The sequence below is a fragment of the Rhea americana genome, unplaced genomic scaffold (genome assembly GCF_003343005.1).
Source record: "Rhea americana isolate MKP2758 unplaced genomic scaffold, rheAme1 scaffold_259, whole genome shotgun sequence".
Classification (NCBI taxonomy): domain Eukaryota; kingdom Metazoa; phylum Chordata; class Aves; order Rheiformes; family Rheidae; genus Rhea; species Rhea americana.
In genome coordinates, this window is record NW_028186378.1 from 1 (window position 1) to 20,278 (window position 20,278).

At 51.1% G+C, this 20,278-nt stretch overlaps 1 protein-coding gene across 1 annotated transcript in view; it reads right to left on the reverse strand.

Annotated features, from left to right (window-relative positions):
• Window positions 1-5: 5 nt before the first annotated feature.
• The window catches only part of RBM44 (RNA binding motif protein 44), a gene marked incomplete at its 3' end in the record, with an annotated part of 37,764 nt that continues 17,491 nt past the window's right edge, over window positions 6-20,278 (reverse strand). Inside the window, exons 15-16 of the mRNA XM_085307478.1 lie at window positions 3,515-3,653; window positions 6-243 (exon numbers count right to left, since the gene is read on the reverse strand). Of these exons, the coding sequence (XP_085163604.1) occupies window positions 6-243; window positions 3,515-3,653 (377 nt within the window). The remainder of the gene's footprint in view (window positions 244-3,514; window positions 3,654-20,278) is intronic.

Below are 20,278 nucleotides of genomic sequence, written 5' to 3' on the forward strand. Positions count from 1 at the left end.
TCGCCGCGCTTGCTGCGCCAGACGACGAGGGCGGCCGCCAGCAGGGCCGCGAGCACGGGCAGGGCGATGAAGGGCGCGAGCAGGGCGGCCGGCGGGTCGCGCAGCGCCCGGCCCGCCAGCGGGCAGCTCCCGAAGTACCGCCGGTGCACGGCCACGAAGAACTCGTCCACCAGGCGGTTGGGCCAGTAGCAGGCCAGCTTCTCGGCCAGCAGCGCCGTGCAGTTGGTGAGCTCGCCGTAGGTGCTGCGGAGGGAGCGGTGGGAGGGGAGGAGAGGACACACGGACAACCCGCCGCCCCGCCAGCCCCGCGCAGGATCGAGAAGGAAAAARGGGCAGAGAAGGGAGCGTGCAAAGCTGCCGAAACCATCCGACCCCCCTCCCGCCGCCGCCGCCGCGCGGGCAAAAAAAACAAATAGAAAATAAAAGTTGCGTTCCCAGGCCTGGCAGCCCGAGCCTGGAAACAGCAAGGCTTCGGGGGGAGGGGGGGGACACACACTACAAAGCGTTTCTACACACAACCATTAAATCAGGCGGCCGGAGAAATAAAAAGGCCGAGCGGGCTTCGCCGCCGCCTTGCCCGCTGAGCCCTCCGCCCAGAGGAGCCCGTAAGGCGCGGGCGCCGCGGCCGGGGSTGCCGCCGATTCGGGTCGCCCCCGACTTTTGGCCGGGAAGGCGGCGCCGAAAGCGCTCCCGGCGAGACCCGCGTTTTCCCGGCAGTCACGAAGTCACGGAGGGACCGCGCGGGACGGGAGGGCAGAGCCTCGGGAAGTCGGAGGCGCCGGGCGCCCGGAGTCGGAAGAGCCCGCGCTGCGCGGGCGGAAATTCGGGGAGAGACTGCGGGGCTCCTCATCCGAAGAGATCGCTTAATTACGTCTAAATGCAATAATATCAATGAGCCGAGAGCACCGTTAATGGAAGGAAAGATTGCATCCTATAAATAGGACAAAGAAACCGCAATTACAAACCCTGCTGGGACAATTCGTTTTTCCAGATGTCCTCACCATGACATGCTCAGCCGAGCAGCAAACGCCGGGCCTAACGGATGGTTCATCTTCAAATGAGCGGCACGCAAGAAATCACTGCCCTAAACGCAACACCGTACGACACCGGCTGCCACGGGCAAAGCCCTGAGACGTTTCTCTTTCCAATCTCCATTTCAAGCAGGTTTCAAGGATCAAAAGTCCTCGGTCGGGGGCAAGATACGGAGAGGAAGTGAGGTTCCAGACTGGTACGTTATTTCTACGTCTTGGAGTGTCAACCAGTGGGAGTAAAGTCCTTCCCTCCAAAGCTAGAGAGGAGACCCCGGCCTGCCCAGCCTATCACAAGGTCTCTGATGTTCATCAAGGGAAAACCAGGCTCTGCGCAAGACCGAGATGAAGAACGTTAGGCCCTGGCTCTGCAGGCACCTGCCGGACAAGATACGCGGTGTATTAACGCTAGCGTGCAGCAATGCACCGTGCTCACGTTCCCAGTGGTCGATGGGGGGATGCACACACAGGGGTCCCTCCACCGGGGGCTTTCTGTGCTTCTCCGGCACTCCCGTTCGGGGGCTTTTTGCCYGATAAAGCACGGGCTCAGACAGGGCTCCCTGGAGCAGGCTCGGGCTCCGGGACCCCAGCCCCAAGTACTTTGCACAAGACCTTCACGTCTGTGGGACGAGGAACGCAAGGAAGAGGACAGACCACCTGGCTCCATGTCTGCCTGGGGATGCTCCTAAAAACAGTCCTTTTCTCCTGAAAAGGGCTGGCAAGTTCACACCCAGAAGAGAGAGGGAACCATCAGGGCTTCAACAGCCAGACTGCTCAGTAGACCACGCTTGACCACCAGGCACCCAAACATCTGCGGCACGTCCTGCACGGTGAGACCCGTCACGCAGCAGTGACTCCAGCTCCCAGCACACATCCACTGCTACTGGTCCCCCCGCTTGCAGCCTAAAAGCCACATCCCGCCCACTCCTTGCAGAGCGGTTTGTTCAGTCTGGCAGTCGAGCTATTTTTACCCGATTTACCCGATGCCCTGAGGGCCTGGGAAGATCGCAGGAATGTCTTCTCCAAAATAAACTGAGGCTTGCGTTTACATGGAGCAAATGGACTCGCGCAATCAAATTAAACACTGCAAGCTCTCAACATTTCCTCCGAGTGACTCAAAGATAACAAGTTTAGTAGGAGCTATTTAGAAGAAAAGCAGGAAGCCAGAGATGAAGAAAAAGTTGTTTAATACCTCCAGCGCCTGTTCAATGTCTTCACCGAAGACCTGGAGGAGGAGATGGATGGCACCTTGTCACGTCTCCAGACGGCACCGAGCTGGGAGGTGCTGACACCAAATTGGAGGGCAAAGCCACCATCCAGAAAGACCCTGACCACTGGGAGAATGGCCAACAACCTCCTCATGAGGTTCAGCAAGGGCACAGGGACAAGGACAAGGTCCTACCCTAGGACAGACTTGACCCCAGCAAGGGGACAGCCCAGGATGGCCCAGCTCGGGGGGCAGCTCTGCCGGGAAAAAGGGGAAGATTTCTACCAGTCTTGCCAACCTGTTCCTTTTCCAGAAAGCGTAATATTTTGAGTCAGGCAAGAGTCATCAGAATCAGAAACATCTATCTTTCCTTCCACCTTTCCGGAACCTCTCTTTCCCCACTTCCATTTTGTCACCAATAAAGGGGAAGGAAAAACTTCCCTCTCTCTCTCTCTCTATGTGTGTGTATATATATATACACACATGTATGCATATGTATACATAATACATATGTGTGTATATGTGTGTGTATATACATATACATATATATGCATAGATATTTTTTTAATTTGGCACAAAAGAAGGGGGACTGAATTGACTCAAGCCTTACAAAAATTGTATGTCAGTGTAAAACGGCCGCAGCCTGTCGCAACATCTGCTCCTCGTTTCCAACCGCCCTTAGTCCCTAGATGCACAGCTAGCGTCCGCCTGCACACACGCTTGTGTTTTCCTGCAAGGAGGAAGCCCGCAGCAGCGTAACGCTGCCTTAGTGGCACGCCGGGGAAAGCGAGCTGAGAGCATTAAGGGAAGACAAGCTAAAAATGGGCTTTATTTGCTCCTGCTGACGAGCTACATAAACTTTACTGGAAAACAGTACCTGGCTCTGCACGGTTATCACAACCATCTTGCCAGGAGAATTATTTACACTGCTGCCATGCCGAGAAATTCAGCTCTGCTGATTGCAAATAGGGAGGAGCAAATCCTCCTCTCCCCACCCTCCGCAAAAAAATACCCCATATTTCAGGAGACTTGCTCAAAGAAAATCCCAGACGGAAAAGCGGGCAGCAGGGTTGCACAAACGCATCGCGCCTTCCCGCGGCCAGCATGCCGACACCGATTGCAAGCAGGGACCCGGCAAAGGACTGCCCTGCAATGGAAACGCTGCTCCTCCAGTCTCCAGTTTGAGCTGCTAGGGAAAACTCAAGGGCGGACGGCACTCCGCCCCAGATTCAAAACCTCCCTCTTGGTCCCAAATCCCCACGGCCAGCAGGCAACTTACCCCAGGGTCTCCTCCCAGTCGCACCAGAGCCGTGGCCCCAGCGCCTCCATGCTCGCCTGGAACTGGCTCAGGCAGTAGTCGCGGATCAGCTGCCCGTAGTCGGCTTCGTGGCACGCCGTGGCAACGATGAAGTGATGGGCTGAAAGAAAAGCAGGYGTGAGCTGGGCTGGGCTCCGCTGGCGGGAGGTTCCTGCCACCCAAAACACCCACAACCCAGCTCCACCACAGCCTGGGCAGAGGTCGCCCTTGCCCACTTTGGCCAGCGTTCCCAAATCGCTCCAGACGGCTCTATCTTAGACCTTGTCCACACGGGGGGATGCTCCAGTTTCCGTCCCAGCAGCGGAAGGCTGGTCTTTCCCTGGGCTCATTTTATAGCAGTTTGGGGTCACAGAGAAATTGGTGCTCTTGCTTCCACCAAAGCGTGAACTGGAATTTGAAGTTAAACCTATCTGACAGAGCAAAGCATGAAGGAAACGTAACCCCACTCTTAACCAGCCTCTTAAAAACCTCTTTCTCTCTTTTTTCAGTCCTTCTTTGACTYTTGCAACACCATCTTCTATTACTCTTTGAAGTGCTTGAGACTAGATAAACCAATTATTCAAAATGCGGCCTGCCAAGCAAGCTGTAAATAAGTAAGGAAACGGATTTACTCTCTGCTTAACACCCTTTGGACTTTAAATTCCCAGTTTTCTGTTTAGAAGAGAGTAAGGGTGTATGGGGAGCTGGGCAATAAGCACCCAGCACCCAGGCAGATCCCTGTTGCTGTTGCCTAGTAGTGTCCTTAAAAATGTCCTTATGGGCTCAAAGCAGAATTTGGGGCAAGAATACATTGAATACAGGACAAAGAACAGCAGAGAGAGACTTTGGGGAGACAGGCCCCGAGCAACCTGATTCGACCCGCCAGCCAGCCTTGCTCCGAGCAGGAGGTGGGACTCAGCGGCATCCRGAGGTCCCTCCTGACCTCTACCCCTGTGAGTCCCCAGCACCCCTGTAAAACTGTCTTAGAGGGTGATGGAGACCACCTCAAAACAGGTTACAAACCAACTAAGATGGCCCAAACCACGTTGCGTTGGTGCAACTCAGTCAGGTTACCAAATCACATTATTGGATGAATTCCTACAAATCAGTGCACAATTAGTGCGGTTTCACTAGCCAGTATGTCTGGAAAGGGAAAATAACAGCAATGTTAAAAGGGGAATGGGGATCAGGCTCAGAAAAAATAGTAGGAATGATTTACGGAGGCTGGCTATAAATAATCCCTCTCCCTTGGTCCCAAAGTGCCAGCTCGTGTCTTTGCAGCTACTGGAGTGCATTTCAGGCGAGCATCACATACCAACGCTATTTTTTGCTATGTGTCAATAGCTCTGTTCAAAAGAGTGGGGCTTTCAAAAATAATAAGCAGCATGGAATTTAGCCACAAAAAAATTGGCAGTGAGCAAATCACAGGCTTTTTCAGCCACCAAGCGAGCAGTCTTGGAAAGCAGTAATGGCAAGCAACGCACCTYGTAACCTTAGCTGCAAGAGGCCAGCAGAGCAAAGGCAGGTGGCTTCGACCCCCGGCAGCTTCTGGCCCTGAGGACGAACCCCGGTGTGTAATTTCAGCGCGAGCCGAGAGGTTGCAACGGCGTGAAGAGGCGCCGCCTGCGCACGGGTACAGCTGCAGCCGCCCAGTGGCCTTCCTTACACGAGGAGACGGGGCTCGCTCTAGCCCCGAATTCCTCACGGCCTTTAGGTGCCGACGTCCTACGGCGGGAACTAAGGACGTCGCGGTGGATTCGGGTCACCGGAGGCAAATGGGTTCCTTCCCGCGGCTTCCAGTGAGGTTTCGGGACCGTGAAGCAGTCGCAAGAAGCAGCAGCTTTTCCTACTGGCATCGGTCAGGAATTGCCTTGCAACAGTGTCAAGGCCTGGACTGGCTCTTCCGATGGCGTGCACGCTAGCCTTCATCAAGAACACGTTTAGTCAGAAGAGCCGTTTCTTTTTGGAGAAGTTTGGTTGTCAAAACAGAGTTTCCAGTTCTGGGTATTTTCAACAAGAAGTTAATAATGGAACTAAAAGAACGAATCCCACCAGCTGAGTGCTGGAATAACMGACACATCGTTTTCTCTATCTGCCACCAGACCGAGCAGCTACAAATGGTATCAGAAAAATAAGAAATCGAACGTCCAAAGACACTCAAGATAGGCAGGGAGCACTGAGCCCTCATCATTTCAGAAATCAAACCGTATTATTTTACCATAATTTAAAGCTCTCCCCAACTCATACCATCCATGGATTCATCTTACAGCATCCATGTAAGAAGACCCTGGCCAGAGGCACGTGCCGGTCTTGGATGTTTCAGTTTTGAACGCTAAGCGAAGCACGGAGGCTAGGAGGGGAAAATGCAGTAGTTTTCATGAAGCCTGGGCTTCAAATCTCAGCCCCAGCACCTCAGGAATGACTGATGGCCAGGAGGCATTTCTTCCCTTCCCAGCCATTCAGATCTGGATCAATGAGTTGAAGAACGAGAAGCAACGAAACACTCTCCATTCCCTCTGCAAACCAGAGCAGGGGACTCAAACGAGCCACAGAAATAACATATCCCTGGAGCGGTCTGGCTATGCTTTAGTCGGGCTTTGAAAACAAGTCCTCCGAGCAGGGCTTTGAAATGGGGGGCGCCCATGAGAGTTACTGATTTATGAACAATGAAGGACCACCAGACTCAAGCCATGGTATACATCTACCAGCTTGGTGGAAAGGGGCCAACCCAAAGCTTCCAGCACTTCTGCAGAACATACCATACAAACACGTGGATTTTGCCCACGGATATGCCAAAGCCTGAGGCTAAGGACATAGCCAAAGGGAGATCGAACATCTGGGAGATCAAATGCAGCATCAAGAAGACATTTGAGCGCAACCCAAAGATGTCACACTTGAGCAAAGGCAGAGGCGTCTAGACCGCAAACGCAACGTACCTCATACTGCATTTTCACCACCAGATAACAGCTTGTAAGAAAATAAAAACAACCCTCCATGMTAGACAGCTGACAGGACACTACAAGCCAGCTTTCCCCATGCCAGTGTCATGACAAAGTGCATGCGGCCCTAGGAGGCAGGTGCAAAATGTGGCCTGTCCAGCAACGGACGCAGCGGTCGTTCTTGGGAATTTAAGAGCACACCACTGAGGCAGAAAGGGAGCAAAAAAAAAAAAAAAAGGCAGAGACATATGCAAGAGGGAAGAGGGAAACGTGTCCGGTGGAGAACAGCAATGAGACACACACAATGAGGAGGAAGAGAGCAGAGGAACACAGAAATATTAAAGTATCCAGCAAGCGGCTGGGGGGAACTGGGAGCAAAGGAGGAAACGGAGGGAGGCAGAGGTGAGTGAGACATGTAAAGCACAGAACCAAATYGAGGAAGATAAAGCCACTTCAGGAAAAAATAAAGAATAAGAGAGCATGAGAACGTGAAAAGAGAAGCAGAAGTTAAAGCTAACGAAGCTGAATCCAGCTGCGCTGCCCTTCGCCTTGCTTCGCTCCTCCCYTGCTCCCACCGCGCATGGACAAAAGTCGGAAAAACAGAGGCGCGCGCTTCCCATGTGCCCTGTGGGCAACTCGCACTAGAGAAACCCCCAAAGCAAAAAAGCAGGTAGCAATTTGCTTTCTTCTGGGGCTCATTGCAGGAGTTTTTCCCACCCCAGCCCAGCTGGCAGGGGAGGAATCAGTCAGCTGCACAGAGCTGTAAATAATTGAGTGCTGGCACGGCCCCAGCTCTGCACTTCACGGGCCCCATTTGTGAAGGCCGTAAGGAGCTGCTGAATAAATGAGCTCCCAAACCTGCCTATATCGAGCCTGAGCTGCTCAGAGGGGCATGAACTTTCTATTAAAAGTCTCGTTACGGCTGGCGGCTTGCCGCGAAGTGCCCCATTCGGCCATGCTCCAGCCTCGGGCGCTCCGATTCCCCTTGGGAATCGACATGGAGGAGAGGGTTATCTCCAAAAGGCCGGTCTGTCTTCTTCTCCCCAGGCCATGCATCCATACGTCACGCCACCAACAGCAGGCAAAGATTCAGCCTCGCAGCACGAACTGTGACCYGCTGTGCTGGAAGACCTGCTCTTCCAGGGAGCCTCCAAGTGCACGCTACTGTTTTGTGGTACAAAGACAGCTTTTACTTGAAGAAGGCACCTCCTAACACAGTTTTGTGTTGTTCTTTACAGGATGAGGACGCACACGACTATTAATGAGTGTATTTTTCTGCAAAGAGAACCAGCAATAGCCTGATAAAAGACGTAACTTTAAGGATCCTTAATTTGTCTTCTCCCAGCGAACATCYTGAGAGTGTCTGGTGGAAAACGACTGGATGAAAGGCTTTTTCTTGCATCCCAGATCCTCTTAATTGCCCTGGGACTGATGTTCCGGGGCGTCCCAGCAAACGTCTACAAGGCCTAAGCTTCTGAGGATTAGCTACAAAAAAGTATGAGGAAGTCGCTCATAGCCAGTCAAAAAGAGTATTGGCCATAAATTCTTCTAAAAACTTGGGAGAAATAACTAGATCTTTGTCCATTGCACCCCTTACAGCCCWAGTTTGCGTGAAGAGCTCTGCWATTAGGGCTCCWGAAAATTATTTGATAGACAYCTCCTCCTCCTGTCTGGAGAGCTTYRCACGCTAGCTGCAATGATAGTTCTCCAAGCAGAAAGTGCTTAGCTTTCCACACGTGAAAAGTCTTGCATTTCGTATCACTCTCTCCTCTTTCCCTGATACTTCTTGGGTTCCTCTTGCTGGAACGTGCCACCTTTGCTTTATCTGAAAGCCTCTACTCCGGGAAAACACCGGGGTCTTTGTTTTCATTCTCCAACTAGTACAGAAGCAACCTGGCTGAATCCTCCCCTTCCAYCAGCCAAGAAGGGGTTATTCTTTGCAAGGTGGGAAGAAAATAGTACACGTCATTTAGTCTGCTCAACCCTGAGCATTCAAGAAGAGCTGCAACTAGAGTTTACCTTCAGACGCGTTTGTCACGTCACATCAGGAGCTTTCTTAMTCTCACCTCTGCTCTAAATGTTTTTAACTTGAATTCCTTTGTATTTATGCAGCCTAAAGGCAGCAAAGCCCCGGGGAAGGCAGAGGCAGAAGGGAACGCAGAGTCCGAGGACAGAYGAGCAATCCAGGCTGTCACAGCAAACTGGGACAGGAGGTCAAACCGAAAGTGATGCCAATGCAGAAGAACCAGGTTCCCAGGCATCATGATGGACTGTGTCAATGTTTTTTTAAGCTTTGCCGTCCCAGTCCTCTGCCGCTTGACCTCTGGATGCTGCCTACAACAGATTCACACCACGAATATATACAGCGTTTGGGACAGCGAGTCCCAGAGAAGGCAGATGTGTTTACAGGGAACTGCCACAAGCTTAGTTCAGACTCTGTGTACTTCTCAGCTTGTGGGTTCCCACCAGGCCCAACCTGGGACAGAGCCAAGCCGCAAGCAACGCGCAGCCACTTGCGACAGGGGCTCCTGCAGATGAAGGCTCCTTTTCCTCACACAGAGCTCAGCTCTTGGGTTATTTTAAGCTATCATTATTCCGTTAGAAACCTCTTCATGGATGTGTGGAGGCAGTTTTACTGGCAAAGCTGCACTTTGCTGAACAGGCTACATTTTGCATGTATGTCTCTGGGACAGAAAGCACTGAGCCCTCTCGGACCAACACTTGGGAGCTGGGCCCTTGGGAGGACGGGTCTGGCCAAGGCAGGAGAATAACCCCAACTATCCCACCTCTCAAGTAGTTGAATTTTAACTAGGGCTCATGTGGGCAATTCACAAGCCAATGGACCCAAGGTTGCATATGAATTCCAGTCAGACCAGCCTTGTGCAAGGCAGCGCCTTGACTTTCACAGTCCTCAGTCCTCCTGGACCTTCTCGCCCCAGAAGGAAGCCCCTGATGGAGGCAGATAGAYGGAGTGGGAACCTAAAGCTTTAACCAATTTACGACCCCTCTTGTGGGGGCTCTCTTGTGTTGGCACTCACTGTGCCARCCCCCGAGACCCACCAGCATGGCTATAGCTTGCCACGATTCACCAAACCAGGGCATTTTGATTCCCCCATGCCCATGACACTCCTTGAAGATGCTGGATGAAGGAAGAAGCTATTCAAGTACAGATGCAGAGCTCACAGTGCCAAAGGGGAAAACCATCCCAGCTACAGCTGGACCCTCACGTCTTTTTGGTGGGAAACATTCACAGCTTCAGAGCAGACAGCAGAAGAAAACAGCCATTCATTCAACTGAAAGCTTCAATGTCTAATTAAAGCCCCAAAGACTGAGGATAATTGCAAAGTGATGATCACAGCAGGACTAGCAAGGAACAAGCAACGTGTAGTTAAGTCCAAGAACCAGCAAAACCCTGGACTCAACTAAACTCAAAAATCCTGATATGATCTCCTGGATTTTTCCCAAATGCTGGGAAGTCCCATGCCTCTCAACAAGCACAAGATTAACACGCTCAAGTTTCCCCCCTTGGTTGTTGTTTGTTTGTTYGCTTGCTTTCACCGCAGATGAGCTTTGTGGTTTGAGCCTTGTTGCACAAGAAAGCCAATGAGAGACAGAGATCTGGACCTCATTTGCTGAATGCACTCCAAGCCCAGCCTTTGCCATGGCCCCGTCCAACGAAACCGGCCCAGGAAAGTACCAACACACGAGCCTTTGCTGATGGCCAATGCATCCACTAACATACCCGGCCATCTCGGACTTGTGACCATCTCCGCAGGGCTACTTCCTTCCCCTCCTGGTTATCACCTTGGATGAATGCAAGGCAATTCAAGCAGCAATCAAACCCAAATCAAACTGGCAATCAAAACCACTCAGCCTGGCTGGAAGATGGCTCAGCATGAGGCCAAAAGCCCCGGGCAAGGTGCGGGGGGGAAAGCCTCTCTGGGAGAGCAGCTTTTGAACAGGAAGGAAGCACTGAAAGCTGCTCTGTGCTTGGGGAACATCAGCTGAATTGCCTCAGGCTGCCTCTTTTTCTTTTTTCTTACCTGGCAGAGCTGCCTTTGGGAGAAAATAGAGGTGAGCAAGAGATCTCCAAGGAACCAGGTCCCATCAGCCCAGCCCCCTCCAGGCACCTAGATGCTTTGGATGGATTTTACTCCAAAGCCAAACTAAGGATCAGARCCAGCCGAAACTTTCTTGCCCAAAATACCAGTGGGAGGGCAGAGAGAGGTTACAGAGGGTGGGAGGTAGAAGAAAAAAATTCTCCATGGGAGTTTTTGATCTGTTCCATCTTTTAATCCCTATCTTCTTCTGACTTCCCCTTCCCAAAACAAGGCAAATAATTCTTCCTTTTGTGTGGATGAGTATGAAAAACATCCAGGTTTATGGCCAAAGGATGAAAAATTGAAGAYGAGGGGGTGCAGGAGCAAAGGGAGAGTTATGTTTGTTGATCCAAAAAACCCAAAACCACACACTTGAAGAAGCAGATGGTTTCATGGGGAACAGAACAAGTGTTCGCAGGACTAAAAATAAACGAATTTTTTACCAGCCACGTTTCCATGTAAATGGGTGGGCTGCGGTCTCGCTCAAGYAGAGAAACCTTGCCAAACGAAGGAATCTGTGATGCTGCTAAAGACCTGCTGCCGAAGGGGAGAAGCTGCTTTCGAGAGTCTCYGACTGCCTTTAAATAAACGTGCCGTGTGCTAACTCTGCTTTTGCACCCCAGGCTGCTTATTTCTCCCTCCTCCTGCTCCCCACCTTTCTTCAGCGGTGTCTAGAGATACTATCTCTACCTCTCTGCCTCCCGCTTCCAAAAAAAAAAAAAAAATCAGAGTTGTACAAGATGTTCCTGATGGCGAAAGAAATTAATGGGGTGGCTGCCACAATATTATTCCTCTATCAGCATGTGGAAAGTTCTGCTTTTAAGCAACGACCCAAGCTGAAWGGGGAGACCCACCGGGTGCCCAGCCACGAGGCGACTGGAATTTTATTCCCGCAGCACAAGAAAAAAGATGATGTGATGGGAAACCTTGTCCCCAGCTTCCTCCCAGCCTCGCTTGSTGGCTCACACTAGTCCTCCCGTAAGGGTCTCAGGCCCTTCTTCGAGCTACTTGACCCGCACGCGTGCGGCGCCAGAGTTAAATTAAACCCTCGAGCACTGGCCGGGGCTGCTATTTCTGTCTGGCGCCCGGGCCTGCTTTGCACGGGGATGGTATTTTTAAAGCCTCCCCCTCCTCTCCGTCTTGTGGCTGTCTCGGCACGGGCATTTTTCAGCACATCACACCACGGCTGCCCCTGTTCCCACGAGGCCGGGCCCCGGCACCATCCCTGCAGAGCCCGGAGCTGCCCTTCATCCCAGGGAATGGGGCCCTCCGGCCCCTTCCGACCTCAGGAATATTTCAGCTTTGGGATAACTTCTCTCTCAGTAATCACCCTCCGGGGAGGAACGCCGAGCGCGCGGCGTTTGTCCAGGCCTTTAGCATCTCCTCTGGGATAACTGCCACAGTCCAGGTTAGGTGAGACGAAGGGCAACCGAGAAGCTTGCATAAGAGCAAACCCCATAGGAAAGATTCAAGTGAGAACTCTCCAAATAGACTCATTTTTACACTTTTGGAAAGCTAAAAATGTATCTCTYTGGGTATATGTGTTTCCCTTATTGTGTAACACATGGCAGGTATCTYGTTTACCATTTTCTTTCCTTTTTCTCAGATACCTAAGTCAGAACAGCACGGCAGTACAGCTCAAAAGGACAACTTTGCCTTTCAAAATTATAACCAGGCATTTCCACCTTCTGGAGAAGTCCACCTGCCTGCTCTTGCCCAAGTTGGCTCCAGCAGAGCCTCCCCCCCCTTTTTTTCTTCTTTGCATACTGTTCCCTGCAGCCCAGGGAGGTTACGGGAGGGTCTTCCTGGCTCCTCCTCAACAGGATGGTCCTGTAAGCACAGCACAGACATGGGCACAAAGTTTGGACCGAGTTCCCCAGGTTGCTCCACGGACAGAGCATGTCTCACCTGCCCCCGACAGCTTCACCGTTGCAAAGCCACAAGAGCAAGGAGGCTTTCAAAGGGCTCGAGTGTTTGGGAAACTGGGATGCGAGGGAAGTTACTCAGCTGTAAGATGGCTGGGGGGAAAAAAAATCCTCATTGCCAGGAAAAAGGCTAAGTGAAACAAGAGAGCACTAGGAAAGCTCAACTTCAGGAAAATGGATATCCCTTYGAAATCCAAACATGTGGTCAAGGGCTTGCTCGCACTTCTGCTTTGCTAAAACCCAGGGAAAGCTCCTTCTGGAAGCAGTTTGCCAGCCCTGGTCTCATCTTACAAGCTGGCACCGGTACCCCGTAGCTCTTGCTCGGAGTCATGCTTTAGAGGAGCTTGGTCAGCCTCCCATCAGTGACCCCAACTGTCGAAAGCTTCGACAGAAAATTCTCTCAGGAGGCCAAAATAGGCCAAAACGGGGTGGTGGTGGTGSATTTTTTTTAGCGTTAGCTAACCCTCGCAGTTGGCAAGGTTGGAGGCAAAAGAAACATTAGGCGGACATTACAGAGGGCATCTAAAATGCTATTTGTGTTTTCCTTGTCCATTAACTAAGCAGCCGAGTTGAATAGGTTTTAAATTGCTGAGCAGTTAAGGCTCTGATTCAGCCAAGCGTGTAAGCGCAGGATTCGCTTTAATGGCACTGGTAAACCCACGCTTAAGAGATGGCTGAATGAGTGGAGGTCTTACACAGTCCCAAACCTCTCCTCATGAGAAAGAAGCGTTAGAAGTGGCGAGTCTGGGCTGTTTTTAAAAGCTCATTGGGGTCCCGTGAACGCTGTCCCACTTCYGTACTGAGAGGAACGACGGTAGAAGCCCCATTTCTGAAGGGATACCAGAAATGCCTACRGGAACAAAGTCCAGCTTGCCAAACGGACTAAAAGGGCTTTGCTTGTTTAGCCTTGCAAAAGCCACCGCGGAGACAGCACGAYGATGCTTTATAAACACTTCTGGGACAAACAGCACCGGGGATGGAGACTTAGGGTAAAAGATCATAACAGGACGAGGTAAAATGGAAACAAATGGCTCATGAATAAACAGAGGCTTGAAAGCAAAGGTCATGCTACTGGCTGAAGACCTAAAGCCAGCCTTGGCTCCCTACAGAAATGCCAGCACAGCGATTGCAGCGAGCCTCGTGCAGATGTGTTTTCTGCTCCCCTCGCTGTATCGACAAATAGGACATGCATCACTAGAAGGGATGCAACACCACTGGCTGCATCTAAATCCATCTCGATTTTTTTTTTTGGCAGTGAGAAGCCTGTCTGATGATGGTTTTCTAAATGCACCTTTTAAGATCCTCTTTGAAATGTAATATTGGGGACCTAGGTTTTACCGACGCACTGTATAATGTGTGATTTTCTGTGACTTTCTTTTCCTCCACGCTGAAACCCCACTGAACTGTGGTGGTGATGGAAGAACAGARGCCTCAGCAACCGCTTGTCTTCATAAACTCAAACTGAAGCCCAGAGCCCCGCGTCCTGCCCCTGACCGACAGCTACGCTGCTGTGTGTCTTCAAAAGGAGTCGGGCCGGACCATGCTCCGCTGCACCTGGCAATAAGCTTGGTGGTTATGTCCTTAATTAGAACAGCTTTGTGAGCGGCTGAGCTAACAAAGCCTGGTTTTCTACAGATCTGGAGTCCTTTGCCCTCAAGTCTCCTCCCCCTACCGCATCTCCTTGCCAGGTCCTGGATATCTCTCAATGCTGATGTCAAAGAGGTCACATCATAGCAAAGACCTTCCTGACTGTCCCCGAGCTYGGCTGCCCCTGCAGGGGGGGAGAAAGCACTTGGGAGCCCCAAATGAGAACTSTGCTTGGTCTCCCCAGGAACCCTCTGTGCCTTCTGCAGTACTGGAAGACCACTACATGTTCCCCATGTCTCCACCTCTTYAGACTTTACAATTCCCCCCYCYYTTTTTTTAATCTTTATCTTGCACTGTGCTTTCTAGACCTCTGAATACTGAGTCACTAGCTTGCTTATGGGAATATCACCGTTCTAATTAAGGACATAACCACCAAGCTTATTGCCAGGTGCAGCGGAGCATGGTCCGGCCCGACTCCTTTTGAAGACACACAGCAGCGTAGCTGTCGGTCAGGGGCAGGACGCRGGGCTGATAAAAGCTTTAACTTCAATGCTTGGTACAGCCTCCTGGAGTCTTCAGCAGAAAGCAAATACCTGCTTTCCCATCATAGCTTGAGGWCGCTATGGCCATTTTCTGGAGGATRCTGCTGTTTTTTCTCCCTTTTGAGACCAGAAGGGCCAAGTCAAATAAGGAGAGGGACCCCTAAGGATGTCACTCTGCTTACACTGGGTTTCACTTGCTCCTTCCACAAGCAGCAGCCACCTGCCTCCCGTCGAGCTGTGCTCCTGCCTTTCACCCTGTCACTCTCCTCCCCTGTCCCTGCTCCCCATGAGCACAGTGCTTGCCCAAACCCAGCCTCCCTGCCTTCTGGGGTGGGGAAAGATCTCCTCAAACCAGCYGCCTGAAAGTCTCCTGCCTCATCARCTAGCAAGCCACTTGCTAAAGAAGAACGAAAGCCAAACCAGCATTGCTCTCACACAGTAACTTCATAGGCAGGATGACAGACCCATCCCCAGCAATGCTGCTGCCCATTCCCTCTCTCCCCAGTACAGAACCTCAAACCCTTCCTTATCCTCCAACACCCTCCAGCCTTGCACCCCCAGCCTACGGGCCATGGTGYACGTCTCCAAAATCCCTTCATATTCCAGCAAATCCCCGAGTAGCAACCAGCACTGGCTGCAACGCACGGCGCCTGGGGTGGCTGGCCAAGGGCAAGCCACCAGGGAACTTCTTCCCGCAGGTGTTCGTTATTTAACTGTACTGCATGCACCTTTTCAAGCTCTTGTGCAACTCCCAGTTCACACAACCACAACTGAACAGCRTTGTTTTCACCTAGGACTGGTCAAGAAAATCACCCAGCTGCCTAATTAAGCGGTTAACACCTGCACAGGCAACTTTGCCTTTTGCCTTCCCTAGGAATACCCGGGCTCCTGACTTGGAAGCTCACTTTGCATTACTTCATCCCACCGATGGCACGGAAAYGCTCGCATCACTGCAGAGAAGGAAGGCACGGGGCCGTCCCAGAAGCAAGTTTTGTTAAACATTTGAACCAGCTGCTTTGAGAGACGCTGGCGGCTATCCCCTCCGCTCCAGCGCCAGTAAGCAGGGAAGAGACGCGTCAAATCCTAGCGACAACTGAGCAAAYGTAAACTGTTGAACTATCAGCTCAATGTAAAAATCGGTATGATTCTCAGTGGACAAAACAGTAAGACAAAACTGAAACCCACATGGGTCCTCGAGTTCTTATGATTCTTGCATTGAGCTCTATGCAAAATATCTAGTCAGTGCTGCATGGAAAAAAAAAAAGAATCTTCTTTTTCCCCCTCTGTGTGTAAAAAAATAATGGTGAAGAACAGCTCCAATACAAGGGTCTCGCTGGATAAAATCCTCCTTTTCTACACTAATTAGTATGTTTTAGATTAAAGATGCCTCTAGGTTCTTCATGGAAAGGACGTACAAGTCCAGTTCTCCTAAGTATAAAGGTGACTAGTKTTCTGAAGATTGGGGGATTTAAGAGATGTGGAAATGCTGTGGGACGAAGTAAGGCTCCAAAACCACTAAATTACTGCAACACGCAGCGACTCACAACAGTATCAAATAATTGGGTCAAGTTTCTCTCCTGGCCTCGGTTCCCCATGTGTATTTGCAAGGTGCTGGTACGCCCCGGTATCAGCCGCACTAGGACGTTTTAAGGAGTAGGACTTGTCTCGAATGTCTCTAGACTCTATTCGGTTCAGGCCAGGATGGCAAATGCTTCTCTTTCAACAAACAAAATTATGGGAATAGCTGAGAAAGGGCAGAATGAAAACATGAATTAAAAAATCAGACAAGCTGAAAAGCAAACACTGCCTGACTACAAATCAGGAGAAGCTAAAAAAACTGGCAYGAACAGACAGAAAGATAATTATATCCTTAATGCATAGCACACTCTTAAAAAAAAAAAATCCTGCCCACCCGCGTTCTGCAAACCCCGTCCGCAGCAGGCAACGATTTTCGCGAGCCGAATTCATGCAGCCAGGAGAGCCGCTGGGAAGAAGCCCCAGGYGGTGGCAGAAGCCGCCGTGGTGCAGAACCAGCAGACGCTGGCTCGGTTTTGAAGCCAGGTGGGTTTTGCGGGACACTTCAGAGGGGCATTTGTTGAAGAGGGCTCCGAGCGGCAAAAAATGGATTTAACGTTTCTCCAAGTTTGGTGATTTTGCAGAAAAGGCCGCGCCAACAGCGCCACGCAGCTGCCTCTGGCGAACGCCTCTCCAGGAGGCAGGGAAAAGCCTAAACGCTCGCCGAYGGCGGCTTTCGGCAGGAGCGACGCTCCCCCTTTGCCTTTGCCCAGGACCTCACGCAGCTGCTTTTGTATGGCCGTTTTGAGGATCCGCTTAAAGATCACAAGAACGCGCTACAGACAGATGCTCTGGACTACTTCTTTCCTTTAGCTATTTTCGTTGATTGAGAGCTATAAAAAGMGAAGACAAACTAATACGGAGCTCAAATATGCCAAGCATCGGTCTGAAGTCATGCACTGGTTCTGTAAATTCAGTTTTCAAACGATTTGTTYGCATTAAATCGGGAATATTCAGTTTCAGGTGAGTACGTACCATTTCGTTTAACCACCTCCAAGATAAGAAAGTGGTTCCAAGACAAATATTTTTCACTTAAATAAACAGATTGCCTGAAAAGAAGGAACTTAATAAATAAAATTCAGTAAGGAGAGAAACAGAATAAATAGCTGCATTGCCCCACTCGCACGTTCATTAGAAGCCACAAAGAAGTGAAACAAGCCTAAATACTTTCARTACACACTTTCCAGACTAAAATCTTCTGGTGAGCCACGTGAGCAGTCTGGGAACGATTTATTTCACTTTTTAACAGTTTTCTTTCCTYGCAAATGAGTAAGGCAAAGGGACGGCCGCTCTCTTTAACACGCCTGCACAAAGCGCTGAGCTTTTTCAGTAAGTCTTGCCTAAAAGGTAGGGCAAAGCCTCCGACTGCCYGGTTACGGGCCGTTCAAAGCGAGCGCTGCCGGTAATTTCCCCTCGGGGCTGCGTCTCCTGCAAGCGCGGGGCCCCTTTCGGACACRACGCACAGGGCAGCGTCCCGCGGAGCCGCTTTGCCACGGCGCCAAACTCTTCTCTTTGAACCCTGCAAAGCTCCAGCTGGAGAAGCGCAGACGTCAAGCGGGTTCACCGCTGGATTTACTGATCAAAACCACCGCACCGATACGCAGCATCCACGCTCGTACTACAGCACACGCGGACCGCGGAAGATTTGACTTTACCGTCGGAGATTTAAGCCGGTTTTATGGCCACATCCCCGCTCTTGCCTCACTGATTTTCCCATCAGCGCCCAGGTGGACACCGTCCCCAACCCAGGAAGAGCTAGACGCCGCAACGGGGATTTATTTAATTTATTGGCTTCTGTTTGCAAACGGTGGTCGTGCACAGAGCCAGCGACCCCCTCGCCACAGGAAACGGCAGATTTGGTGGTGCAACAGCACAAGGCGCTCTGCCTTCCTGCAGCACGAATTTGCCTGATAAACCCAAGGGATTATTTGCTTTTAAAAGCAGAAGAAGATTGCTAGCTGTCTATCCAAGTCCAAACGCACCTACGTACTTCCCCACGCAGATTTAAATGCTCCTCTCTCCTGAACCTCTGTTATTTTATGGTGTCCTCAGTCCTCACACTGTGCAGGATCAAATGCTTTTACATTTCTGCACACCGGTGTTGCGGTAACCCAGGGCTAGGATCAGAAAAATCTATTCTCTGTGCTGTGGGAGCAAAATGTCCATCAAACCTGCCATTAATAGCAACRGAGCCAGACTTTGGAGCCAGATATTGAGGCAGAAGGAACTCCCTAACGTCTAGYAATAACTCAAAACTTACACATTTAGCTTTCAAAGCTCTTAATCAATCCAGTAATGAGCCAATATCGATTCCTGGCCTTCTGAAAGTAAAAAGCATGTCAACATCGTTTTTAGCAATTGCGAGGGCTCTGATTTCATTCCGGGTCACAGTATTTCTCTTTTCATTAGCCGCCCTCGCCGGGSCCATTGCAAATACGAGATTACGCTAGCGGTACTTAAGGGCCGTTTAATTCGACAGCGTTTCCGAGTTAATGGATGCAATTCAATTTCTCAAAGCCGAGCGGACTCCTGACGGGATACGGCAGCCCGCGTCCGTCCTAGCTAAGCCACGCACCACCGGTTCCCGTACGAGTGGCACGTATGGGAGCAGCACCTAAACGGCCTSCTATGGGACCAGAGAGCCGGCGCAGGATTTAAGGTCGCGCCTTCCAGCAGCCTGGACGCGAAGAGCGGCCGCGCAGCGCGGAGCGATATAGATAGCGCTTGCAAAGCCCAGCCGCATTGGATTTCAAAGTCGCGAGGTTTATATGTACGGTTAAGACGATTTAAGCCACTCTGGAGACTGCAAGCTTTTCAAATTGCTACCTTTCCCCGTCACTTCAGAGCTCTCGAGCGGTGGCGGGAGCACGCAACACAATTTCACGTTCGCAAGGAGAGAGAACAAACAGTGCCAAGGTTTGCTTTTTTCCCCCCCCCCCTTTTTTTTTTAAAAAAACCCCACAATTGCCGTGGCATGTGCAAATGCAATGCTGCATGGCACATACAAAATCTGCAGGGAATCAACACAACGCTGACGTTTTGCTGGCATTATTCAAAATTCCCTGCATTAAACGTTTCTCTCTTTTAAAACCACCRGGAAAAAAAATGAAAGGAATAGACCTAGTACAGCAGGCTGTTACAGCAAAGTGGAAACAGCATCTCCAACAACCCGCGCGCCCATTTGCTTTGTGAGTGCCAGCCCCAAGTGTGCAACCTGCCCCTTCTCCCACCAAAAAACGCCTTGGAGTCGCAGCGTGTTATTCCCACTCTGTCTGCCGGCCGTCCCACGGATGCTGAAATGAGGTTGCTCTGCAGTAGTGGAGGGCAAAAGCGGTGCTAAAAGTCTCTGTTCCTAGAAATAGTGAGGGCCAGAAGGAACCGCAGTTGAGGCTCTAGGAAAAGCCCAGTTTTAAAGAGATGCTTTACCCTGGGATGCAGCTAGACCTCAGGTCTGCTGAACGTGACCGCAGCTATTTTTAGACAGTCAATATTCTCATCGTTGTGGCTTTGTAAGGACTCAGCAGCTGTCTGTAACGTCACTTCAAGCTTGGGCAGCTCAAAAAGGCTTTTTTTTCTGCATAGAAAGGAGGCTGAGCAGATCCTGCCAGGATGGGAGCCCCCAGGGCTGGGGGTGTCAGGGCCCTGTGTCACCCCCTTGTGGCCCAGGTCATACGTGAATTTAGGAGGCAACATCTGGCTTTGAGATACAGGAACCATCAGTGCAAAGGACCATCAGCATCGAGTTTGTTTCCCCCATGGTATTCTAGATGCTGTCTAGGCATCCAAATACATGTTTCCTCAGTAGCATCAAAATGGGGAAGGCCAGCTTCCCCGGACCACTTCCGCGTGGCGCTGTGGCTGCAGCAGGAGCCTGCGCCCAGCAAACGCTCCCCCAACGCTGCTTTTCCCAAGGGTGGAAAGTGTCCCTGCAGTGGTGCGGGACACTACCAACAGGGACAGACACGACGCTCCCAAAAAGAGCGTTAGGACCTCGTGCCGAGCAGGGCCGCTCCAGGTTTGTCTGCCACCTCCGTGCTCTTCCCAGGCAGATCCTGAACATTCATTAGCAGATTTTTTT